The following is a 27057-nucleotide window of genomic DNA, read 5'->3' as shown; positions in this document are numbered from 1 at the left end:
CATAAAGAAGATTATAACGAACAAATTGTTTCAATGACAAGGCCCTACTTATCTGTAGCTTTATACTAGTCCAAATGTATGATTAATAGAATTAATACTAAATTGATGATATAAAAGGCAGTTGATTTTAGAGATTATGATTTTGTGGAGCTTTCTTTTAGTGTTGATGAAGCTTGCCGGTAAATAAAAAATAAAAACACTTGAGCTGAGGTTAAATTGCTGTTGGATTTCTATATTTTGCTTTTTGGCAAAGAGTTAATGGTATAGCCTATTAATGCTGTGTTAATCAATACAATTTACATCTATTGCACAAGGGAATAATACTGCTATAAAGCCCCTATAGTTAAATGTAGTTAAGATTTTGTAGGAATTTTGGTTATGAAAGGTAGCTTGTTTGTACAGTATATTACAAAAAATGTTTTAGAATACTTTGTTACACAATATAATAAATAATTGGTTCCTATACTATAATACAAAATAAAAAAGTATAATAATTATAGTTTTGGTTAATGGAATGTTTTAATAATGTTTGTTTCTATGGGGCTCCTGGAATATTGAACATACTAGTTTTATATAAGAATGTTTTGGGGAAAAAATACAAACATGCATAACACACTGCCATTGCAGCTAGTGCCATACTGGGTGGGATGTAATGCCAACTGAGTTCGGTAGCCACGCGGGAATGCCAGCCAAACTTGGATTTTTTTTTAAAGTGCAATCACTTACAAGGCATAGTTTTTCCTTGTACGTGTTTGTACCTTTAAAAAACATCCAAGTTCAGCTGGCATCCTGCAGGTCCAATGAACTCAGTCAGCATTTCATCCCACCCCTTGAATTAACATATATGGAATATAGGGTACTTATTAGAGAGTTCATTAGATTAAATGCAGGGGGAATTATATTGGATTTACGTTTCTTTTACATAACTAAGGCAACCAACATTTATAATTCTGAAGCATTAACGAACTAAAATTTAATAAGAAAACAAAATAAACTATTATACCTCTCACTGGAAGAACCTCAGGTGTTTCATAAGCTGCTATTGGAACCTTTTCAGCAATTTTAGGTTTCTTAACAGCTTCGGGAACTAAGACATAGTGACATATTACATTTAAGAAACAGACAAAGACACACTTTTATAAAACACCACAACAAATAGAAAACATACGGTAACATTTAAACTTACACACAATCAAAGAGAGACAACAGGTTGTTGTCATCATATTCAATGCACATTGAAGTGGGGGCATTATATTGGATTTAATTTGGTTATTTTAAGTAACTAGAGCAACTTACATTGATAATGCTGAAGTTTTATCAAACTAAAATGTAATAGGAAAACAAAATAAACTATTATACCTCTCGCTGGAGGAACCTCGGGTGTCTCATAAGCTGCTATTGGCACCTTTCCAGCAATTTTAGGTTTCTTAACAGCTTCAGGAGCTAAGACATAGTAACATATTACATTTAACAAATAGACAAAGACACACTATTACAAAACTCCATAACACATACAGTAGAAAACATACGATAACATTTATACTAACACACCATCAAAGAGAGGCTTGTTGACCCTAAAATTGAATAATAGAATAGCGCATTGTTCATCAGTTGAACAAGAACTATACCTTTGAGTGGAGAAAATTCCTCCGTTGTAGCAACCGGCATGGGTACTCTTTCAGGAGAGGGTACTTTCTCAGCAATAACCCTCTTTGGCATCTCAGGAACTTTGAAAGAGCAATAGAATTCTGTGAATGCCCTATATTTTCTTTGTAATGCCATTTAAAGTGCCCAGACAGCAAAAACAATCACAAAGACAAAGCAGGGACATACAACACAAAATATAGTTTGTTGCAACACAAAAGATGTACACGCACATATTAGGGAACTCAACAGACAGGATATAAGAGTTGCTGGTTATAAAAGCCCTAAAATTACTATATTTTAAAGTATTGTTTTGCTTTTTTCAATGCAATTTTTATGTTAAGTTTAAACAATGGATCTATTTTGAAGCAGAAACAGTACTCAATGCAAGTTAATATTACTAATGTAAATTATGCAGTTATTTCTGTATATGAAGCACAGTGTGAACTTGGAAGCAATTTCCAATTCTAGCAAATAAAATATTGCACAGTCTAAGCAGTTCATATTGGCATTAGTGCTTAGACAAACTACCTTTTGGTGGTGCAGGCTCTTCCTTTTTAGGAACAGGCGTGGGCATTTTCCTTGGTGTTTCAGGCACTTTAAGAATATTATTTTGTGTCAGATAATTGGCTAAGTTTATTTATTTTAATTTAATTTCTATTTGGTTGAAAATAAAGTAGTAATGAAGATTGGCAACAAGACAAATAAAGTACATCCATTGTCAAACATTACATAATAAAATACTCCAAAGTTATGGTGTTGCTGCATACTACAATATATGTAGAATTCCAAAGAAAGCTATATACCTTTAGTGGGCACAGCTTCTTCTTTTTTAGGCAAGAAACTGGGAACCCTCTCTTCTGGTGCGGGTTTGGCAGGCACTTAAAGAATATTGTTTTATTTTAGAGATGTGAAATACAAGAAAGAAGGACAAAAAGTTGCATTTTCAGCTAAAAGAACACATACAAAACTACCACAAAGAATACAATACACACACATTAGTATGGACTACAATGTATCTTATAGTCAGGAAGGTACTGTATTTGATATTGTTGATGAATGGGGCAAGAGATCAACATTTGACTACTATGGAAAGTATTGGTGCAAAGAGTTAAGAGCAACATCATATATGCACACTATGGAGGCCACCTTAGCAACAGGGAACCAGTTTGATGTACCTTTAGCTGGTCGGACTTCCTCTATTGTGGGTACAACCACAGGAACTTCTTCTCCTGGAACCGCCCTTCTTGGCACACCAGCCACTTTAAAGATATTATACATCTCAGTTTGTTTTTCTTTTTTGTATAACATTTGTATTAAAGAAGTAGCTGTGATCAATCTGTCCATGACAACATATAAAGGTTAATACAGTATTTCTATCAAAAGAGTTACCTGCAGCAGGAGGCTCCTCGCGTTTAGGCTTAGCAACAGGTATTTTCTCTTCCGGAACAGGTTTCTTGGCAGCATCGGGAACTTTAAATACATTTAAATAATTTTTAAATGATATAACATGATGTGACGCTGTATCGCACAAAGAAAGACATAGACGATTCTGCTCCACACAGGCACTTATTGTTTAGGGGGTGCAAGAATACACCAAAGCAAGGCATTGTGGGAAAACACAAGTGACAATACAAATTTATACAAAGCAATGCAGAGTCTGTGTTTGCAAGATTAGACATAGTTAGGCATTTTCACAAGTCTAGTAAGTGTTTTCACAAGTCAATCTGATTGTGCTGCTCATTAAAAGCACTTCATTAGTACTTTTAGAGAGCCCCACTAAGTGTGAAGAGAGACTGCTGTTTGACATTTAGTACAGAACAACACACATACCCAAAACATAAAGAAGAAAAACATAAACATGCCAAAACATTTTACTTTATGACAGAATACTGTATATGTAACAAATAAAGAATTTTACAATATACGTCAGGAGATAGACAACAAATACTTAAATAAAAGAAAGTTGGCATATTCCATGTAAAAGAATAAGAGTGCTCATTTCAGCCATTCAAACTTTGCACAGTTTAAGCCAAGGAGTATATAAATAGTATAAGATAACAAAATAAGTAATTAATAAATACTTTTTTATGTGAAACCTAAAATACCTTTGGCTGCGGCAATTTCTGGCTTTTTGGGAACACCAACTTTTTGTTCTGGGACTGGTTTCCTTGGTGCTTCAGGCACTTTAAAATAGATTTAAATAAAATATTTAGGTATTTCTTTAGCTAGTAATTATGACTATATTCACTTTTTAATTAAATGACTACATTACCAGGAGGGCTTGTTGTCATAGCTTCCCTCTCTAGTAATTTAAACCCATTCTGTCTTAAAAAGTTTAATAAATAAGCCATTTGTGCAGCAAATTAAACTGAACGTAATTAGAGCATACTGTACCTTTAGGAATCCCAGGTTCTGCGACTTTGGGTACAGCAGCTGGTTCTCCAGGTTTTCTGGGGGCCGCAGGCACTTTAAAAAATAGGCATGTATTGTTTTTTTCTGTAAATACTCTATTTCTAATAAGAGTGTAAGAATAAGCACATTGCGATCCTATTTAGTAAGTGCATTGTTAAATCCAAATGCTTAGCAAGAGTTAAGAAAGTAGGTACAGTACATAGACAAGACATTCAACAAACATGGTCTTTATAGTATTATATTTATAGTATTTTAGTATTATACAAAATATTCTTATATCTGATTAATTTGACCCATATCTTGTCCTAGAGCCTCGGCCTGGTGGCGTCACCCTTTTTGGGATCGCCTCAAGTATTTTTTCTTCTATGACCATTATCTTTGGTAATTCTAGCACATAAATTAAATTTTCAGAACATAGACTATGCATACAATCTCCAAGACATTATGACATATACATTAAACAGTGTAAGAAAGACATAATACAGACACACTACATAATTTGAAGATGAGCATAATAAGAATAGAAGCACTTTAAAAGTAAGCCCAAATGTGATAGGCCAGGTTACAGTCAATAACAACATAAACGATTACAACAACAGTCACATGCTTTGAAACTACAATTGTACCTGCTTCTGGTAGAATTTCCTTCTTTTTAGGAGCAAATGGAGTTTCCTGCTCTAATGGTTTCTTTGCAGTCTCAGGAACTAAAGACATTTATTTAAATTATATTCTGTTCTGGATATCAGTGATTTTTCACGATTTAAAGATACAAATATTTTCAAGAAAACGAACCAAAAAAAAAAAGAAATAAAGAAAAGACCATGATAACAACATAAATCCATACAGTACCTTTGGCAGATGGAACTTCTTTTTTGGGAGCAGTTACAGATACTTTGTCTTCTGGAACCACTTTCCTGGGTGCTTCAGGAACTATAAACACATTATTTTTTTGTAAATTCTCCTAGTTTAGGACTTTTTTAGTTTAGATTAATTAGAAGCAGACACATGGGTTAAAAAGCAGTTAAGTAGTTACAAGACAGTGATGGCTTTTGTTGGTAGCCTGTGAATTTATTATACCAAATAATATAAAGAAATTGTACAAAAACTAGAGACAGTTCAAGAGTAACAATATGATTGGACAGGATGTTTAAGGGTAACAATATGAATGGACAGGAAGTTCAAGGGTAACAATACGAATGTGCAGGATGTTCAAGGGTAACAATACGAATGTGCAGGATATTCAGGGGTAACAATACGATTGGACAGGATGTTCAAGGGTAACAATTCGATTGGAAAGGATGTTCAGTGGTACCAATACAATTGGACAGGATGCTCAGAGGTAACAATACGACTGGACAGGATGTTCAAGGATAACAATACAATTGGACAGGATGGTCAGGGGTAAGAATACAATTGGACAGGAGGTTCAAGGTAACAATATGGTTGGAAAGGATCTTCAAGGGTAACTGTATAATTGTACATTGAACAAATAGAATATTAGGGCCTTGGGGTTATCCAAAGAAGGTGTAACACAAAGACATGTCATAACAGTAAGTACTGCACACAAATTCAACATACTGTATTGAGGTATGTTACTGTACATAGATGCACACTGTAGGTAGGGGCAGCAGTGCATATGTGTTATGCAGTAAAGCTTATAAGCATCATACAGAAAATGATTATACCTCTAGCTGGTGCCACTTCTTCCTTTTGAAGAACAGCTACAGGCACTTTTTCACCAGGTACAGCTTTAAAAACAATATTTTGAACATTCAGTATGGACACATTATACCTCTATAAAAGATCATCAAGAAGCTTGCAACAAGACAGCACAAACAAAAGAGTGAGTAAGCCAAAGACAAACTATAGCAAAGCTGTTGGCAACGTCATTAAAAAAAGCCTTAATGTATATAGACGATAAGCGTGTCTATATACCTTTAGGTCGTGGAACAGCTTCTGCCTTAGGAGCACCAATTGGTACTTTCGCTTCAGGAATGGCTCTTTTTGGAACCTTTGATACTTTAAAGATATTGACACACTTAACACATGGTTCTTTAGCAACTTAGTTATATTTTAAGAATATTCTGAAGTCTTGTTAAAACATTAATACCTTCAGAGATCTCTTCTCTCTGAGAGACAGAAATGGCTCGTTTTTCTTCTACAACCATCTTTTCATGGATAGTAGGAACTAAGAAATCCATATAAAGATGTATATTACTCAAACGTTCTAGTGACAGAGAGTAAGATTAAATACTGTAAAGTAATAACAGTTTCTGGTGAGTCTAGATTTACACCAGTAGTTTCTAGCATGCATTAGGTCAAATAAATAGACACAAAAACAATATACAGTACAGTAAACAATCTACATATATGGTCACAAACATGAAACACAACAATATACAGTAGGACACACCTGCTGCCTCTTCTACTTGTTGGTCATAGAAGTACTCTTCAGTCGTCCTTTTCTCGGGCACTGAACATAACCATATGCAATGTTTCAATTCACATTCCAATTTACAACTAAATTACATATAATTTTATATATATATATATATATATAAATATATATATATATATATATATATATATATATATATAGTTACAAGACAGCTCATTTCTGTACATGTTACATTGTTCAGGAAAACAGGACATTTTAATGAGAAGTTGATAAATGATCTAGAGCAGTGGTTCTCAAACTGTGGGTCCTGACCCAAAAGTGGGTCGTGACCATCTCTACATGGGGTCGCGACTCCATGTTGCTGACCATCAGGCCAGTGATACAAGGAGTTTGAAAAATCAGTTGAATTGTCTGTTACATCAGACTCCTTGCATAATTTTGTGCCTCCACAATGCTGCCATGCATGTGTGGTCTGCTGACTAAACATGTGTGGTGACCGTCCTGTGGTAACTTGCTGGGGTCCTGTAATAATTTTTATTGTCTGACGGAGTCCCAGAGCAAAATAGTTTGAGAGCTGCTGATCTAGAGGCTTTAGAAAGATTAATTAAGGTTAATAAAATTACACTTAATATTAATGTAATCACTTTTAATATTATTTTTCCTGCCGTTGGTTAAAATATTAGTTTTTTGTTTATTTTTTTTAGAAAAGTTATATAATCCCATAGCCAACCAGAGCATGAGATTTAGTGAGTATTGGTTTATTTTTGATGCTCGCAATACCTCTTTTTACATCCATACCTTTGACAGATGTTATTTGTTGCTTTCTATGCATGGACACAGAAACCTCTTCTTCTGAAACTGCCCATTGACGAGCTTGTACTTGGGAAATAATGTTTACAGTATGTTTAGAAATGATGTGTTCTGTTATGCATGTGCAATGCTGCACTACATAAAGGGGTAATTAATGTAGGGGGCACGCAGAGTGTTGTAAACAAAAAATAGCGTTGTCGTTGTTAGTAAAGATATGCCTATCCGGAATACCTTATTTGTTTATATTTCATTAATTAAGAGAATTTAAGTTGAAGATTATTATTCAATGAGCTTACCCCGTCTTTCTTCAATTTCTTCATGAACTGGCACACGTACACCTTTCTCTTGCACTTTAAAGATAATATAATACGTAATAAATATTATGAAACTATGACGGTCAGGGGATTTACTGGAGTAACGTTAATAGCAAAAGGTAGCCTCAGTATTCTCAAATTTTAGAGACTTTTTTTATACAAAGATAAAAATATTGCATCTGTAGAGAATGGTTTCTGAACTTGCCATGTAAATTTATTAGATTTAATATATACTATATATTACATTATAAAGAAGGCAGCAGGTACATCTTTTAATATAAGGAGTCCCTCTTTCACAGTGGGACGTGAGTTGTAATACATTTAGACAGAAAAAACCTACAACATTAAGATCCTCTATTAAATTCTACTGCCCAAATTTCAGCATGGCACAGTATGGTGGTAATAGAGTAATGGAAACACCACTTTCAAAACTTACAGCTCACAATTTTTAGACATATTTAAAGCACACAACGTAGTGCACAAACCTTGTCTCCGGCGGCCTGCCTCCTCTTCTCTGGACATAAATCTTTTATCAAATTGCTCATCAACAAGCTGTCTTTGCACTGTGAAATCATTGAAAATAAATTATATTTGTTTTGTTTACTAATACGTTGAGTTCTACGTAAGCAGATCCTTTAAATTGTGTCAGTGACATTATTTCTTGCCAGCAAAATGCATTTTGTTTCATGTTAGTCAAGCGCTTCCAACTACATTGACCATAAGATATGAAAGGTAAAGCTTTATGTACCTGCAGAGACTCCGGGCTGTTTAGGTTCAATCTCTCTGTATGGGATCTCCTCTTCCACAGCTTAGGGGGAAAAATCCATACATCAATTAGGTTTATTGTGAAATATAACTGTGTCAAATCAAGTGGTCTTGGTATGCGTCAATGTTTTAGGTTTGTTTGTCATTTTCACATACTGGTTGAACAGATCTAGACCACTTATGTTGCACAATTTGAAAGTCTTCCATGATGGAACATAGACCATTCAATGGAAGGAAAATGCTTGAACATGCAGATCCACTCAATATACACTCAACATGTTTGTGTTACTGTATTCAGAGCGAGGTCAACTATACAGTATACAATGCTAACAGACAATACAACAGTAACAAATGCTAAATATACATGGTCCATGTTGAACCATAAAAGTATTCTGGTCATGTTTTAGCATTAACAAATTTATAATTATCATGTGAACTTTACCAAAGGAAATTCAATGAACAACAGCATTATAGGTAGAAAGTGATGCAAAAACTATAAAATCCACAACAGAAACATAACAACATTGACAAATTCAAGTAAAAAAGGAGCATAAACTAATTTATACCTTCTTCGTAATATTGTTCTCTTCCACCATAAACCTGTTCCTCATAATACTGTTCTTTTTTCTCATAGACTTGTTCTTTGTAATACTCTTTCTCTTCTTCATAAACATGTCTCTCGTATGCCTCTTCCTTCTCACCATACTCTATATATGCTTCCTCCCTTTCACCATAAACCTCTTCAGCTTCATAAGCTGGTTCAGGTTCTTCATAATATTCATAAATTTCTTCTTTCTTTTTGGAGACGGCAACTACTTTAACCTCTTCTGGTTTTCTAGGTTTTGTAGGGACTTTAAAAACATTTATTTATATTAAAAGAAATTCATTTCAGTCCAATAGTTTTTAAGATGTAGAGCGAAGAGTCATGAATCAAAGTAAGATCCTTATGTGGTAAGATTGTACCCCCAGATATTATAAGCCATCATGTTTTTAAAAGAACTTAAGAAGCCACCAGCGGATTGGTAAAGCCATGAAGCCAATGTATGTAAGAAAGAAGGGTTAGAACCAAAATTTCACAAACACACAAAACATAGACAGAACATATGTATAGACAGACAGATAAAGAGATAGATTGATAGTGTGTATATATATATATATATATATATATATATATATAGTAACCCGTTGGAAATGGCACTCTCACGGACTTCCCCCCAAAAAATCAGCCAGACACAGGATAGTGTAACTGACGTTTCAGGATTTAACTCCCTTTATCAAGGCAATATCTATATATAGATAGATAATGTAGATAGATAGACAGATAGGTAGATAGATAGATAACTAGCTATAACAGATAGATAGATAGATAGATAGATAGATAGATAGACAGACAGATAATATTGATATATAGATAGATTGATGATAAATAGCTAAAATGATGAGTACAGTAGGTAGGCAGACACACATATAGACAAATTATTCACATAGAACAGAAAAGAAAAGATTTAATGACAATAATACATGTATTAAATACACTGAATACACCAATAACAAAATAATTTGATGCAAGAATATACTGTATAACAGTATTTAATTTAACACAGGAGAAAAGGGGAACCAACCAAGGTTGGTATGGAGCGCTTACCAGGAGTGGCTTTGGTCAAATAGCAGCTGCTTAAGGGAGTAGTCAGCTCCCAAATAGAGAAAAGGTGAAATAAATAAAAAGTATAGCAGCGCTGATTTTACAATGTAGAAAAATTTATTACACAATTAAAAACAGGAATAAATAAAATACATTAATGAACCAATTGGTGCAAAAACAATGACAAAAATGAATGGTGGGACTGGACCCAAATATAGTCACCAAAAGTTGAATGGTATTGAACCTGCTCTGATCCGAAGAAATTGGGGGGGGGAGTCCTTTACGGCCACTTGAATGGTATCCTGAAGCGAGGGTGTTAATGGACTACAACCGATGGCAGGTGTGGAATTAGCCCAATCGGGAGTCCTGAAAAGAGTATCTGATCGAAAACCAACTTCCCTGAGAGTCTCAAGCCTACATTTCTTGTCTGGACACCTGATTTCTCCACCTCAGCGGGACTCCCGATTGGGCTAATTCCACACCTGCCATCGGTTGTAGTCCATTAACACCCTCGCTTCAGGATACCATTCAAGTGGCCGTAAAGGACTCCCCCCCCCCAATTTCTTCGGATCAGAGCAGGTTCAATACCATTCAACTTTTGGTGACTATATTTGGGTCCAGTCCCACCATTCATTTTTGTCATTGTTTTTGCACCAATTGGTTCATTAATGTATTTTATTTATTCCTGTTTTTAATTGTGTAATAAATTTTTCTACATTGTAAAATCAGCGCTGCTATACTTTTTATTTATTTAATTTAACACAGCACATGCATGACTATACTTATTTTGTGGTGTTTTTTTACTACCATTTGGGTGATAGGCAGAAATTTTTAGCAGGAATAAGAGATAATGCAAAGTGAGAGTAATGATGTGTAAACACGGTGCAATTTTGGCTATTGATTTCGACTATACAGTATAGTCAAAATCGATAGCTAGTTAGTTCAAATTGCACCCTGTTAAGCCGCATCTGATCCTGATGCTCAGTCCATGGTGTCGGAATCGAAAGTAAAAATAGACTGTGCAGCACAGTCTATTTCTAGTATCTTGCAATGAGGGCCATGCTGTGCAATGCAGCTTGGCCACTACTTCCTGCCCCCCATTGTGCTGTTCCGCACTCCCTGCTAGGCGATGCTGGTTCCCGGCGGCCGTCAATATCAAAATCAATATCGGTGGCCGCTGAATGTGTGTGTGTACACACCTTAAGAGAATTCATGGACCAAAAAAAAAAAACAAATAAAGAAAAAAAAATACAAAGAACAAACAAAGCACAGGAGGACATGAACACAAACATAACAGCGCAAAGTGAAAATAGTATATAAAACAAAGTTTAGGGGAACAGTATCAAAAAGTTTTGCATGCAAAGAATATTTTGATACTTTTTAAGCTGCAAAGCAAAATGTATATTACAGTTATGAATTGCCTCTTTCTTAGTATGATGTAACGCAAGCAAAGCTTTGTCTGTTGGTGATAATAATGTGTTCAGTAAGTGTAAAATGTGCTGCCACTAAGTATTCCTGATAACATTTCACTTATACTGGGCAGTTCCAGTTACCTTTTTTGGGAGGTGCTGGCGCGGGAGGAGCAGGTGGTGGTGCTGGGACTTTTTGTCTCTTGCCAGCAACAGAAACTTTAATATAACAAAACAAGTAAGACAAGAGATGGATATATTTAAAAAGTAGTAACATCTCCTAATGCATGTTCCTACTGGAAATGCCAAGTGATTACTACAGGGTATAACAACAAATAAAGATATTCCATACATATAAAAGACAGAGATACACTTAAAAAAGACTACAGCAATGACATATTACATAGAACAAAGAACAATGAAAAAGTAACACTAAAACATATTACATGTAACAGAAAGATAACTTGATATGCCTTAAAAGAAATCAGTTGAGCAAATATCAATTGACTGTTGTAACTGCAGAGTGATATAGAAGTCTTGGTGGGATTACAGTACATCAAGTTACAGTACTGTACATGAAATTTCTGTCCTAGAATCATTCAACTCATGTATTAATGTGCGGTTTCTAATGAAGCAACATTAACACCATCTCATTATGGCTATAATATTAATTTGCAATTTAAAAAATGTCAAGTCTGTTTTATTAAGAAGAAGAATAATGAAACACTTGATCTACGGTATGCACTTAAGATGGGTTCATGCCCACTTACTTTTAGCTGCTGGAATTTCCTCTCTGAAGTCTGTAACATCTCTGTGTACCTTCACTCCAGGTTTCGGCACTGTAAAGATTCGGTACGATGGGTCATTTTTATCACACACTATGACATATAAAGCAACTCAAAAACAGATCAGCGTTGCGGTGTCACTAAGGAACAAGATGTATGAAACGGCTGCTGCTGTGCTTTTCCTCAAGCTTGTCCTGGCTTGAGGGTCAGTGTGGATTTTTTCCACTCTTTATATTTTAAATGCTGTAGCATTTTACTGTAGCATTGGACTGAACACTCAGCTCCATCTTTATCAGAAATTAAACAAAAATTGGTTAAAATTGTAATATTTTGATAGATGGACCACTTTTCCGGAAATTGATAAGGGAGTTGAAAAGTTAAATCTAAATCTAATTCCTAGTATAATCTAGTATTCCTGGCCCAAATAAAGATGATTCTGATGAGATTGTTTGAAGGTACTACTTGGAATCTACTTAGATTAACTGCTGGTCTATAAGTTTTTTTTTCCTATTTCTAAGTGATTTATCTTTTATCTGGATTATATTGGCTTTTGTAGGTCACCAATGTGTGAATATTTAATTTTCATTCTCTTCCCTCTTCTCTTTCCCTATTGCGTAATTGTTTTATTATGTGATAATCAATACATTTTTTTTTAAATATAGCATTTTATCAAGTGGTAGAATTTCTTATACCTTAACCTGCAATTCTGTGCTCTTACATATTCAAGGAATGCTTGCTAGATATTTAAGAAACTATTTATTACATTATATATACAGTACTGTGGATTTGTTGTGGATCCAAATAAATAATCAATGATGATAATAATAATAATAATAATAATAATAATAATAATAATATATGTGACCACTGAGAAGCCTCAGATCTTAATAATGAATACTTGGAAATTCTGAATTCATATTTCGTAAGTATATAAGCAGAACCATAGTAAATAGTCATGGGCCAATGTACTGTTGAGGATGTGGTCTAATCGGGGCCAGATTAAGGGCCTAATGGTCCTGGAGCTAAAAATGTTCAAGGGCCTATTATGAGACCCTAAATATATAAAAGTACAAACATTGCATACATGTGTACAATAGAAATGCAATTTTAATATTTATGATTTATGAAGTTGGGCCTATTTTTTATGCGAAGGCTGCACCTCCTCTTGTCCCATTGTCAGCCCTGGGCCTAATTGTGGAGGGATGACCCTGCAAAACAATTTTTTATTGGTGGAACCCTTTGCCCCAGGGCCAGGTAGATCCAGGGGAGTGGGGCAATCTCTCCTAACCCATCCAGGTAGGGGAGACTCCTGCTGCTCAGTAACAGTAGCATCCCTGAACCCACCCCAAGACTGCTGCCAATGACAGGTACTATAAGATGGGGGAACGGTGGACCCTTGTCCTGGGTAACACCAACAAGCCTTTTCCCTGGTAAATAGTACCCACTTCCACCCTCTTGGGGAGCCCCTAAAAATAAGGGGAACAAGAAAAGCCATAACGGTAACACCTTTGGGAGAATTTTTTTTTTTTTAATGATTGATGAGCAAATGGAGAATATTATTGTGGCCGTCTATTAATATGTGATGTAATGCAGATTGCGACTTTCATACCTTCAAGTATAGATTCCTCTTCAAGATGTGCAGTTATATAAGGTAGTCTGGTATCAGGAACATCTGGAAATGATGAAAATCAGCAATACTTTAGTAATTCAATAAACTACCATCTTTTACAATTCATATATAATAAGTTTTAGATTGTTTTGTCTGGGATGAAAAAAATTAAAAGCTAAATAAATATTTGACTTACCTGGTGGTCTTAGTTCCAGCTTCATTTCTAGGGAAAAACCCAACAAAAAGAATTAGATTCAACGATTCTATTTTTGAATATATAAATATAATCATTTTATATACTGTAATATACAGATGTAGTCATGGCCATTCATCCAGAGATGCATATGCATTGCTGCAAGGATGGCATAGCTAGTGTGCCAGCAATTGAGACACGCATGTGCCTATGCATGTGTAGGCCATTCATCCCAATGGGCGGCTGCTGAGCTGTGTGAATACTGCAGCATACAGCATACATACCTCACGGAATGGCTACATCTAAACCAAATATTGTGATTGTTAACTAATGGGCCCTACACACATAGCGATGTGTGCAGGGCTACCTAGCTATGCTAGGTCGGGCTGTGCTGCGCCGCTATCGCATAGCACACAGAGCTGACAGCCCACACACAGAGCGAGCTGTCAGCTCTGTGTGCTAAGCGAGCAGACAGCGCCAGTGTTCTCCAGTGGGAGAACCCTGCCGATGCCGAGATTGATGGACACTGTCCATCAATCTCGGCCAGGGATAAAGACGCGCGGGGACGCGCATTGCTGCCGATACATCCCCCACATATACACCGATGTGAGGGCATTTGCTAAGCGACTTTGCCAAACTAAGCAAAATCGCTTAGAAAATGCCTTAATATCGGCATGTGTGTAGGCCGTATAAGAAACAGAATAAAAAACCATAAACAGAACATGTTTTTACAATATTAGTCCCAAATAACAACAATACAGTATGTATGTTTTTATGCTGTCGATGAATGTATATATATGGAAAATAAGTATAATAGCCCCAGTGTGTAATCCCCTATACAGAGGAATCCCTTTATGGTGTATCTATGTATATGTATATTTATCCTGCATTTATCCCCAAGTGTGTTGCAGTGATTATATATATATATTTATTGTACATCCGTCACAAGGTTAAGAGCCCGACGTTTCAATGTTTTCAATGACTCCTCAAGCATTTTTTTCAAGGACCCATGTTAGACGAGTAAATGACATCTACTCCTCTAACATGGGTCCTTGAAAAAAATGCTTGAGGAGGCATTGAAACGTCGGGCTTTTAACCATGTGACGGATGTACAATTTGTTTATCAATAACACCAATTTATGAAAAAGACCCGTTGAGTGCCGGTCATCCTTCACCTATTCATTAACCAATCTCCTGGAGGCACCTGGGTACAAAGTGTACATTAAAAGTGAGTGCCGGTTCTACAGTATCATATATATATATAGATATATCTATATATATATATATCTATATATAGATATATATATATATATATATATATATATATATATATATATCTATATAGATAGATATATATACATATATGTGCTCTACTAGTGGGGAAGTGAGGCATATGCAATGTGTGATGCAAAAAAAAAAACCCCGCCATGGAGCAAACTACTTTACTCCAATTTAAAGCACAATGTAAAACCTCATTTAAAGCACCCATTTGCTTTTACTGTGAGGTTTTCAATTGGATACAAAAGATGCAAGATTGTGACACCAATAAAAAGTACCATACCTAAATCATTATTGATTATACTGTAGGAGCACAAGGATGGCGTAGACAGGAGAGTTAGGGATACAATAGATACTTATACCAAAACATTGATTTCTAACACTAGGACCCTTAAACCCTATATTCCATGAACAAGCTGCTCTATCCATGTGGAACATCTGGAACACATTCTGCTGCTGCTTCTCCTCCTCATTGCTTCGCATCATTGTTGGTAGTTTACATTAAGTAAGCAAGCCAAGAATGCTAACAATGTCACCAATCAAATCCATGGAAGCTGTTGGAAGCGGTGGTGGGTTATATTAGATTATGCATATCGCTCAACATGACCCATTCCAGTTGCAGCTTATAAAACCTGATATTCTTGTGTCTCTGCCTGCCTGCCTGCTTGCATTCTGCTGCTGCATAAGAGGGACAGCTAGTGATGTAATTTCACTCCAGCTGGGGGCCCCCCGGCAAAGGAGGCCTGGGGTACAGTATGCCCAGCGTCCCCACCTTAATCTGGCTATGGCATCATGTTGCAGTTCCGACAATCAGAACTGAATTTAACATATTTCCCAGCGGTATGTGCTGAAGAGTTGCTAAGTGGCGCTTGATATATTGCATTCATATTAGCTTTAAAGGAAACTCTGCCATTGGCAGCTGTGATCAGGTGGTTTGATCCACCTTAGATTTTAATCTATTTTCTTCTAGAAGGTGCTAAATACATAAGAAGTACAGATGGAGCCATCCACATCCAGCCCTTTAATAGGATTACATGAGCCAGGGCTGTCAGATTTAATCCTCTGCTAATCCCCTGATGTATTGTTCTATGTATTGTATTGCAGCTGAGAACAATAGATGATAATAAACCACGGTGAGCCATGGCTCAACAGAGAAGACTAGTTGCGGAAGGCTCCATCTGTAGATTCTAATTGGGTGCCCAACATCCCATGTGAAACAGAACTTCCATCTTTGTAATTTTCCCCATTATATCTATAGTCAAGGTTAAAGGCAAACTTACACCCACACAACATTGTGTTATTAGCAGAGATGTCAGTTCTTATGAAAAGAAAATGGGCCATTTCTTGTAGGCTTCTATATACAAACCTTTGGTTGTCAGATACAGTTCAGCTGTGCTTGTGGCTTCACCTCTTGGTTCCAGACTGGCAATTACTGAATAAACTCCTGCCAAATTGAAAAAAAAAAGCGTCATTTCCAGGCATCTGGGCTATCTCTATACTACAAATATATTGGACAGAGCAATGTGAATGTACAGTATAAACAGCTATAGGCGCTGTGATGTTTTTACAAAATTTGTAGTGCCTGCTGCCATGATCCACTATAGATACAGTACATGTCTGTTATACGTGTAAGACTTGACTCTATAATCAGGGCCATCTTAACAGCATTATGAGCCCCCATCAAAGCACTACAGTGTGGCTCCTACACACACAACCTCACCTTTATCAAAGCTCCTCACTGTTAATATAGTGTGTGATGACATCACACCCAACATTAAGTGAAACCGCTGCAGGAGGAGGAGGACAGGGGGAGGAGGGATGCTGGCCATGCTGGCCAGTGCTAGTGGTATTGCTGTAAGCATCAATTTAGTTTTCATTTTTTATTTGCCCTGCCTTAGGCTGCTCTGGGGCCCCTATGCTATTGGGGCCCCCAGGCTGTAGACCACCCAGTTCAGTGGAAAAGATGGCCCTGTCTATATTGAGACTGGCAACCTAGAGCTTGATTCAGGCCGGATCGCTGTGCTACTAATTTGCACTGCCCTGCAATCAGGTATACGCCACAAAGTAAGAGTGAAATCCTCGTGCAAGCGTCCGAATCACTTAGCAGGGCTTGAGGAAAGTTGGCGGATCAACGCTTCCCTACAAATCCATTTGCAAGCCACTCACTGTAAAATAATTAGTCCAGGACTAACTCGGCGACTACGATAGAAACAGGCTGTTTGGGGATGGAACTGACATCAGATGCCTTCCTCTAAAATGCCTGGGCACGCCTGCATTTTCCCTGGCACTCCCAGAAAATGGCTGGCTACCACCCCCAGACGCTTCCTGTCAATCAACTTGCGAATGGCCAGCAATCAAAAAGTTACAGAATATCATCGCAGGTGGACTCGGACATACGTACTATGGGCTACACACATGCTCTGCCTAATGATAATCTCACAGCCTGCAAATTTGCAGCCGTGTGATCAGGTATGACTATAAATAAATGATAACAATAATATTATAAACATAACAAATAATATTATCCGCTTGGCTCAGTAATAATAAAATGTCTACCTTCATCTTCTGCTGTGACATTGTGGATAGTCATGTAATGCCATCGGCCTTCACTCCTGAAGCTGTACTTGTCACTCTCTTGTAATTCTATTGTTCCTTTGTACCATGTGACCACAGCATCATCGAAAGACACCTCACACTCAAAGGTTGCAGATTCGTGTTCGCTCACAACAATGTTCTGAATTGTTTTTGTGAACTGAATTGCTTCAGCTGTGTACACAGAAGGAAAAATATATAAGATGATGGGTTATTTGAAAATGTAGGATATTAAACTAAGTGGGAGATTTAGCAAATCTTGGGGTTAATTGGTTTGCTAAGGCCTATCCAATTAGTCCTGATGCCAGAGTCTGTATCACCCGTTACCTGCACTTATCAGGGATTATGCTTTATGTTCCCCAGGCAAATGTTCCTATGTGTTTTTGTCCATTTAATTAAATAGCGTGATAACAACTCTCTGTTAGAAATTGCAATATCTGGTCATTTTTAACAACCAAAAATGCATCAGGCATAATTGGATAACCCTTTGGAAAGCTTGTAACTGTCATAATTCGCCGAAGCTGTTTGGTTTTTTGCCAATGTATCGCTCTCCGAGATTTAATAAACCTCCCTCTATGATACTGTACACTAGTATCTGAATACATACCTTCAATTATAAGCTCTGCGGTAGTTTCCAGGTTTTCATACTTGCAGGTGTACTGTCCCTGGTCCTCCGTTCTTACATCTTGGATAATAAGTTTATGTGTCTTCTCATTGACCTCGGTTCTGTACCTTCCACGAGGTTCAATTATTTTGCCATTTTTGTACCACTCAGATTTTACGTTTGGAATAGAGAACTCGCAAACCAGAGTGCCACTGTGTCCCTCTTTGAGAGCATGTTCATCAAGATGTTTTTCGACAATAGGTTCTAAAAATAAACATAGAGCTCTCTTTTAATACATTGAATTAAAAAAAGATGCAATGTTTTATTAAACTTATATAGGCAAAATAATTACCGATCACAGTTAATCTGGCACTAGCGATGTGTGTTCCACACACTACACGGTAATTTCCCTGATCTTCCAGTTGACAGTTCCTGATTCTGAGATAATGACGATCTTCTTGGATACTGATGTCATACTTTTCGTTTGATTCCAATTTTACGGTTCCTTTGTACCAGGAGAGTTTGATTTCAGGGTAGTTGATTTTGATCTCACACTCAAAGACTGCTTCTTTCTTTGTCTGTACGATCTGATCTTGAATGTCCTTGACCAAATTAATAGGCTGGAAACAAATATCAGGATATTGGTCAGTTCCTCCAGCTAATACAAGATTACAGTAACAAGTAAATTTGATCAGAATCTTACCTCTACTTGAGTCATTCTTTGTTGGATAAAAGAGACAAGCTCATTGAATTCTTGCTCATCGGTTCGAGCCTGTTCCCCAGATTCAATTTCCTAGTAGACAATAAAATTTTATAAATCAAATAAACATAATAATAACTGAGCAACTAAGTGAGATTTTAGTTATAATAGGATAATGCATGTCCAAATTTGTATGATTTTATACGTATTGATATTGAATGTATTGATGTCATTCTGGAAAAAAAATTGATTTCCCAAGCTTGTTTATTATTGCAGTGCAAATTAGATTTTAAATACCAGGTGTTAAAAAACAACCTAATGCTTTCTGTTTTTACTCTTTTTCGACATGGGGCTTGATTCACACCTGCAACAAGCCTTTTGTAACCATTATGGATTTGGTTATTTTGGAGGTTTACAATGCTACACATCTGTTGAAGTTAATTAGAGGCACCATCCTTTGCACCAGGCCTGCACACACGTTTTTAGCTACTCCCCTTTTACCTCCCACATGGCGCACTGTCAGCAGGGTAAATGTCATTTGTACTTGTTTTGGGGTAAAAATAATTTACAATTAATTTAGATTATAAATGTGAAAATTGTAGCATGTGATATATTGGAAAATCCTGCATTGTTGAGTGGGAAGCACTTAGTGGATTAAATGTTGCCCGATGAGTGCTAGAGCTTGGGGAGAACCTAGTAAGGTACCAACATCACCAAATAAAATGTTGTTTTCTGGAACAAGATGATATTGCCATTGAACATAAGGGGTTGGTAAAGGTTGAAGATGGTACGTTTAAGAGGTGTTCTGGACACTTTAATGTTTTTCTTCCTTATTTTATAGAGCCGATTTGTTGGTGCATTTCAACTTAAGTCCTATAAAAAAATTCATACACACTAAAGTGACAAATACATAACTCCATCCCATGAACCAGTTACTGTATGATTTACATTAAAACGAAAAGGAATGGAAGAAAATTAGATACTGCACATGGTTGTACTGTGTCAGTAGTAGAACTTTGAGGTAAGACTTTGAGCAGTTAGCCCTGCAATCCCCAATAGTAGGCATACAGATATGGTCATGCTCAGCCAACCCTTTCTTATTTGCAATTGCCAGAAACCAATGTGCCCACAGCTGTGGGCAGGCACTGCGCATACACCCACATTGCATATGAAATGCACTGTGTTTATTTTCCACTAATGGGTCACTGGCAGTCAGATATAATCACAATCACAATGCATTTGCACCCGGGATAGGTTTGTGGATAAGTTTCTAACAGCATGGAGGAGAAGCCTGTACTATTGCAAAAATAAACAAACTGTTTTCTTCCCAAGACTCAACAGCTCCACTATACCCATGGTTCCCAGTATCCCCCTAGATGGAGGAGAACATTTTTTACACTTTCATCAGTGTCATCTAATGGGAGATGGACTGTTGAATTACCATGACAAGATAAAACTAATAAATGATGTGCGTGACTGTAGATGAAAGTCCTGATTCAATCCTGGGTTTTCTTACCATTCTGCGGCTTTCCTCTTCTCTGCTAGCTTTCAGCAGCTCAAAGGCTTGAAGTAGGCCACGGAAATCTGTAATGCCATACATACGGGCATATTTCTCATATTCCTTTGGATCAACATTTTTCAAGAGTTCCATGATATCAATAGCTTTCTCTTCTTCTTCTGACTTCTTCTTAGTTGGGGTTCTAAAAAAAGTGTTTTAATAATGAAATGATAAGATGTGTAGTCCTGCATATCAAATTATGCAGCCATCATTTATATAATAAAATGGACATCACAGCTAGTGTAGGTGTTAGCATAAATATCCCGCACCCCTGGGGTCTTGATTTAAAATCTTGACCAAGGACCCTTGTGTATGGAGTGTATATGTCCTCACCTCTATTGAAGTGGTTTCCTGTGGTGGCTCCAATTTCTCATACCTACAGTATATTGTAATTTTTAACCCGCTGTGTAGGTGTGTCCAACTACTAGGGAATATACAGTAGATACATGTCCTGTATATATGCGTGTGCTATTTAAATAAATGTTAATTTTATATAATATATGTATATATATATTCATACTTTTTCAGTTTCGCTTTGAGGTCACCCTCAAATATCTCTTGTTTCCTCTCTTCAACCCCCAGGTCAGCACTGCTCTCAATCTCGCCATGCTTGTTAAAGGCCACGCATCTATATTGTCCAGAGTCAGTTTTGGTGACATCTTTGATTTCCAGTTTCGCTTCATCTCCTTTCTGCTGAACCACAATGCGTCCGCCATGATTGATCTGTCTCCATTTGCCCTTCATCCACTTCACATTAGGAATGGGATCACCGCCCACTTTGGCAATGAATGTTGCTGTGCCTTCTGCAGGAATAAATAAATGTTATATACTGTACACTGATACAGAGAAGCCCAATGAGGTGGATTCTGCTACTGGTGTAACACTTACTTTCTATAACTTTTATACTGTTGGGTTCGGAAACAAAGAAAAGTTTTCCTTCAATTGGCGCTTTCTTTGCTGGTGCTGCTGCTGCAGCAGCTTTTTCTTAAAAAAGAAAACATTAACACAAATTTAAAATTAAAACAAAGAAAGTTAGTTTGAGTGCATTCAGTTTAGCTGTAATGACACTTATAAATGGTTCAAGCGATTAGGTAAAATCTGGACCGGACCAGTTGCCTGCAGCGACCTTGGCCACTCTGGAGCACTCTGTGTGCCTCTCTCTGCACTGTTTGCTGTGTAACAGATGTCACAAACACAGAGACAGGCACTGAAAGCTCCACAGTGTGCTTCAGCTGTACAGTAGATGTATTATTTCCACCATAATGACATAGAGAAATGAATATCTTTGATAAGCAAACTGGGAATATGAGTCAAAAAATGAGTGTTCTAATTCTTTTGATCATTGACTAATAATGCTTTAATTGACAATCATATGGCTTCTTCTGTAAAATACTAGTTAGTCCTTTGTTTTATTATGTTGTTTCGTTCTTTTGCTTAAGTACCTTTGATTGTGACTTTAGATACAGTGGACTCGCTTCCTGCTGCGTTGGTTGCTTTGCACACATATTCTCCTGCATCTGCCTTAGCTGCAGCTTTCAGTTCTAGAGATGCAGTTCCTCTAACGAAGGTGAGGCTGCAAGTGTTAGAGGACTTGACTTCGCGGCCAGCCTTAAGCCACTGAATTCTGATTGGCTGTGATCCCACTACATGGCAACTGAGATGCAAGCCTTCTCCTTCAGCAACAGTCACAGGTGACAGCGGCTCATCAAACACTGGAGGCTTTTTGGGCTCTGAATAAGAAAAAGAAAAAAAAATAAGAAAATAAGAAAAATATAAATAAAAAAATCTATAGTCCAGATCACTGACGAGTGTTCTCATGCAAGAATTCAAATTGCTATAAATGACAACAACCCACCTTTAATAAGTACTGATGTAGTACACAGGGCACTTCCTGCATCGTTTGACACCTTACAGGTGTACAGGCCAGCATCTGTCATACTGGATTTTTTAAGCTGAAGAATCACCACATTGTTCCTGAATGAGATGTCATTGTTTGCTGACTGCTGGATTTCCACATTATTCTGGAACCATGAAACAGTCAGTGGTTGTGAACCAGCGACACGACCTTCCAGTTTAATTGTGTTGCCTTCGGTCTCTTCCACAGTCTCAGAAAACTTCTTGGTGAAAGACGGAGGCACTTTTCGTTCTGTTGAGAACAAACAATGATATTATTTACTTTCTACCAGGGTTTGACTGGCCCATAAGGGGAAAAAGGAAACTTTTTTTGCCCTAAAGGCCTTAGCATCGGCCAGTGGGGCCCCATCAAGAACAAATCATCTGAAAAATACATTAATACACCATTAGATGGCCCTTCATTGGTGGAGCAGGACCGTGGACTGGTGACTTGTGAGATTGTCTACTGCTGCATTCTATTGGTGGGCCCTTTATGCCACAGTACTACATTACTAGCAAAAAGTCCTACCTAGACTATTCTGCTTTTGGCTAGCTAGTCTTGCAGGATCTTGCAGCACCACAATTGCTTTTGACATGTAAGCTTGAGCCATAAGGCCTAATTCAGAAATGCTCACTGGGTTGTGAGTGTTCAGTGTACAGCGAGCAGGTAGCCCCCCCCCCCCCCCCACCCATGCACTGCAAAATACCTTACAAGGGGATTTGCAGGGTTGTGTACAGATGTGTATGAGTACGCATCCGTTGGTATATGACAAATGTCCATAAGCAGTCAACACACCATTGGACAGGTGCCAAATTCGGACCTGTATGAACAGGTCTGAATTGGCTCCTTAGTGTACAGATTTGTCCACATACATCCTTGGTGCGGTCTTGTTCTGGCCTTTTTTAATGCCAGGACAATATTCAGTGTAGCCTGTATCTGAAAGCAGCTGAGTATTGGATCTATTAGACTGGATGGTGCTCAAGGGACACTGTCAACGGAATCTCAATATAATTAAATTCATGTGTTTTTTTTTAGCTTTACATCTAATCATTATAAACGCTTTGCATGTAAAAATACATGCATTATATATCTACAGTCTGAAGAAATAATTACCTTGTACACCAAGTTTCACTGTGCAAGAATCTTTCCCCACATCATTGATGGCAGCACATATATACTGGCCAGAATCTCCCTTATCGGTTTTTAGAATGATAAGCTTTGTTGTATTCTCCAATTGGGTAACCTTATAGTTTCCACCAGTTTTAATTTCTTTGTTCTCTTTTGTCCAAGTCAGTTTGATAGGCTGTGTTCCTGTCACATGACACTCAAACTCTGCAGGGTCTCCCACAGGAACATCCACCGGTGAAGGTTTCACGTCGAAGAATGGTGGATTTCTGCCCTCTAAAATGTGTCAAAATTAGGAAAAAAGTCCAGAATTAGCGATACTGAAAAGTAGCCAATAGATTTGGTAAAATATAAAAATAGACAACACACAAACCTGTAAGAATGAGTTTGGCATTAGAAGAGGCAGTGCCAACAAAATTGGTAGCCGTACAAGTGTACTGCCCGACAAGGTGTCTGTCAGTTTGCAAGATTTGTAGGGTAGCTGTTTTATCTATATATGATGTTTGAATATTATAGTCATCTCTTAATAGTTTACCATCTTTATACCAAGAAACCTCAATAGGTTCTGACCCAACTATTTGACATTCAAATGACACCGGTAAGCCAACAGTTTCCTGTATGTCCTTCACTTTTCTTGCAAAGGAAGGTGGAAGAATGCGTTCTGCAGAAAGACACGATGCGGTAAAGATTGATGAATGGTTTCTGGACACTTCATGATGTAAATAAAAAAGCTGGAAGCTCTCAAAAGTTACACAGAATAACAGCACAATTAGCACTCATATTCTGCCTGCACTTACCACACAAGTCTCCTTGACACTAAAAGATAAAATCAGGACCGGATTAAGGGCCTCATAGGCCTGGATATGAAAATGTTCAATTATGAGGATTGCCATCCTCATCTAGCCCTTTAATAGGATTAAGTGAGCCAGAGCTGTCAGAATTAATCCTATGCTAATCCCCTGCTGTATTGTTCTATGTATTGTATTGCAGCTGAGAACAATAGGCCTTGGCACACCATGGCTATCCAGAGAAAGCTAGCTGAAGAAGGATCCATCTGTAGGAGAAGCAAGTCTAATGCCACGTAGGCATGTATAACCCATACCCTATAACCCAATATCTCCCTAAAATTTGAAAGTACAAAAATTGCATAATTTGGAAAACAGAAATTAAATTCTCATACTTATTATTTAAAACTAACAGGGTGGCCAACTGGTGATCATTATGCTGCCATGACAATAGGACAATTTTTATGTTGAGGCCTGGAGCTGCAGCTCCATCCACCCCATACTGTAGTTAATCTGGCCCTGGATAAAATAAAGGTCAATATTAAATGAAGTAGATCATCTTTACCTGTCACGGTTAGAAGTGCAGAAGAGGAAGCTTCACCAACATGATTTTCGGCTTTACATATATATTCTCCAGAATCCTGGAGTTCCATTTTAGTGAAAATAAGTGTAGCGACGTTGTTCTTAAAGTGTATTTTGCAAGTATCAGTTGGTCGCAGTTTAGTGTCCCCTTTGTACCAAGCAACTTTAATTTCTGGTGTGCCTTGAATTTGACATTGCAATGATGCAGCATCACCAGCAGTGGCCTCCACTGATTCTAATGGTGTAAGGAAATAGGGTGGTTCTATGGGATAAGACAAAGCAGTCAGTGCTGTACAGTACATACAGTATACAGAGAGTACATTTAAGCAAAACAATTAAATAGTGAATCTATCGGTGCAACTTACCCAATACTGACACCTTTGCTTCACAGGTGTCATGTCCACTTGCATTTGCCACACGGCAGGTATATACACCTTCGTCATCATTTGTGCTGCTAGAATATTCCAGTATACAAGATGTGTCAGTTGTTATTATACTGCATCTTTCAGACTGAGACACCTCAACACCATTCTTCTTCCATGTTACACTTATTGGTGGAGTTCCAGTGTATGAACACTCAAGAATAATTGGTTTGCCGGTATCTGTCTGATAATTGTTCAGTTTATTCACAAATGCAGCAGGTTCTGTAGAAAATGACAATGATACAAAATGATGAGTGTTTATCAAAAAAATATATACTGTAGTGGGACATTAATGTGTTTCTTTCATTTTATGCATATATATATATATATATATTTTAATGGGCCAACCTTGAACAAAAAGTTGAGTTGAACAGGAATCCTTTCCAGCGTCGTTACTAACGTGGCATGAATAGTCACCACTTTGTAGGCCACTGACATTATAAAGCTCTAGTACTGCCATTGTGTCTGTCAATGTAATGTTGCTATAGCTTCCTGGCAAAATCTCATCACTTCCTTTATACCAAGATACTTTAAATGGTGGAGTGCCACGAATTACACTTGCAAAGGTAACTGTGGCTCCTGGAAGAGCTTCAACAGGGTCTGGCTTCTCAATGATGGATGGTGGCTCTAAAATAATTAAAAAATAAATACAAAAATATTTAGAGGAGTGTCCACGTTGATGATATTATAATCAAAGAATCCATCTGTGGCTTAGACAACTGACCTTTAACAGACAGAACTGCACTGCATGCATCAGATCCGGCAACGTTGGTAGCATGGCAAGAATATTTCCCAGCATCTGATTGTGCTAAATCACTCACGTTCAACAAACAAGTGTTGTCTGTGAGGGCTGTTTGGTACTTGTCCCCACTGATTACTTCTTTGCCATTGAAAGACCAAGAAACAGCAATGGGTGGTGATCCTGATACTTTACATTCCATAGAGGTTGTTGACCCAAGAACTCCATATGTTTCCTTGAGCTTTCTGGTGAATGATGGAGGAATGATTCGGTCTGATAAATAAATACAGAAAAAAATAAGTGCAATGAAAATGAAGATAGAAGGAAACAAAGAATGAAATATCCCAAAGATGTTACTGTATGTACATTATTCTGGCAATAGCAGCAAACCGGTCACTAGGAAAATGGCACATTCAAGTACAAGGTTCTGTTTATAATTAAATAAATTATATGTCTGCACCAAATGACCATAGACAATTCACTTTTTTTCCAGGCAGTACAGTAAATAGGCTGACACCAAAAGGTCGACATTAACAAAAAATCAACAGGTATAATGTCCACATTGACAAAAGGGCGATACAAGCAAAATGGTGCCATGAAAAAAGTCAACACAAGAAAAGGTCATCATGTGTTAGCATTGGCAACAAAAAATATAAAAACTCATGTCAACATTTTGTGTTTTTTTCATGACAACCTTTTGCTTGCTTCGACCTTTTGTCAACCATTGCTTTGTAGAGTTTATATGGTTTGTTCTGTGTATCATTAAACTGTTTTTATGTTTTTAGTTACAGATG

At 37.2% G+C, this 27057-nt stretch overlaps 1 protein-coding gene across 1 annotated transcript in view; it reads right to left on the bottom strand.

The window, feature by feature from the left end:
- The window catches only part of TTN (titin), a 286949-nt gene that overhangs the window by 152107 nt on the left and 107785 nt on the right, over positions 1 to 27057 (bottom strand). Inside the window, exons 87-126 of the mRNA XM_083155111.1 lie at positions 26249 to 26536; positions 25873 to 26151; positions 25468 to 25746; positions 25086 to 25364; positions 24109 to 24396; positions 23724 to 24011; positions 22572 to 22862; positions 22159 to 22446; positions 21605 to 21700; positions 21237 to 21519; positions 20675 to 20858; positions 19162 to 19251; positions 18811 to 19078; positions 18462 to 18722; positions 17819 to 18028; positions 16629 to 16706; positions 13988 to 14014; positions 13792 to 13854; positions 12168 to 12275; positions 11542 to 11616; positions 8913 to 9197; positions 8330 to 8389; positions 8067 to 8144; positions 7564 to 7611; positions 7256 to 7336; positions 6461 to 6532; positions 6170 to 6247; positions 5995 to 6078; positions 5745 to 5807; positions 4909 to 4989; positions 4686 to 4763; positions 4372 to 4446; positions 3753 to 3830; positions 3037 to 3117; positions 2823 to 2906; positions 2451 to 2525; positions 2176 to 2241; positions 1629 to 1727; positions 1360 to 1443; positions 1004 to 1087 (exon numbers count right to left, since the gene is read on the bottom strand). Coding sequence (XP_083011237.1) covers positions 1004 to 1087; positions 1360 to 1443; positions 1629 to 1727; positions 2176 to 2241; positions 2451 to 2525; positions 2823 to 2906; positions 3037 to 3117; positions 3753 to 3830; positions 4372 to 4446; positions 4686 to 4763; positions 4909 to 4989; positions 5745 to 5807; positions 5995 to 6078; positions 6170 to 6247; positions 6461 to 6532; positions 7256 to 7336; positions 7564 to 7611; positions 8067 to 8144; positions 8330 to 8389; positions 8913 to 9197; positions 11542 to 11616; positions 12168 to 12275; positions 13792 to 13854; positions 13988 to 14014; positions 16629 to 16706; positions 17819 to 18028; positions 18462 to 18722; positions 18811 to 19078; positions 19162 to 19251; positions 20675 to 20858; positions 21237 to 21519; positions 21605 to 21700; positions 22159 to 22446; positions 22572 to 22862; positions 23724 to 24011; positions 24109 to 24396; positions 25086 to 25364; positions 25468 to 25746; positions 25873 to 26151; positions 26249 to 26536 — 5757 coding nt within the window. The remainder of the gene's footprint in view (positions 1 to 1003; positions 1088 to 1359; positions 1444 to 1628; positions 1728 to 2175; positions 2242 to 2450; positions 2526 to 2822; positions 2907 to 3036; positions 3118 to 3752; positions 3831 to 4371; positions 4447 to 4685; positions 4764 to 4908; positions 4990 to 5744; positions 5808 to 5994; positions 6079 to 6169; positions 6248 to 6460; positions 6533 to 7255; positions 7337 to 7563; positions 7612 to 8066; positions 8145 to 8329; positions 8390 to 8912; positions 9198 to 11541; positions 11617 to 12167; positions 12276 to 13791; positions 13855 to 13987; positions 14015 to 16628; positions 16707 to 17818; positions 18029 to 18461; positions 18723 to 18810; positions 19079 to 19161; positions 19252 to 20674; positions 20859 to 21236; positions 21520 to 21604; positions 21701 to 22158; positions 22447 to 22571; positions 22863 to 23723; positions 24012 to 24108; positions 24397 to 25085; positions 25365 to 25467; positions 25747 to 25872; positions 26152 to 26248; positions 26537 to 27057) is intronic.

This window comes from Crinia signifera, chromosome 7 (assembly GCF_055691185.1).
Source record: "Crinia signifera chromosome 7, ASM5569118v1, whole genome shotgun sequence".
Taxonomy (NCBI): Eukaryota; Metazoa; Chordata; class Amphibia; order Anura; family Myobatrachidae; genus Crinia; species Crinia signifera.
This window is presented reverse-complemented; position numbering and strand designations above follow the sequence as displayed.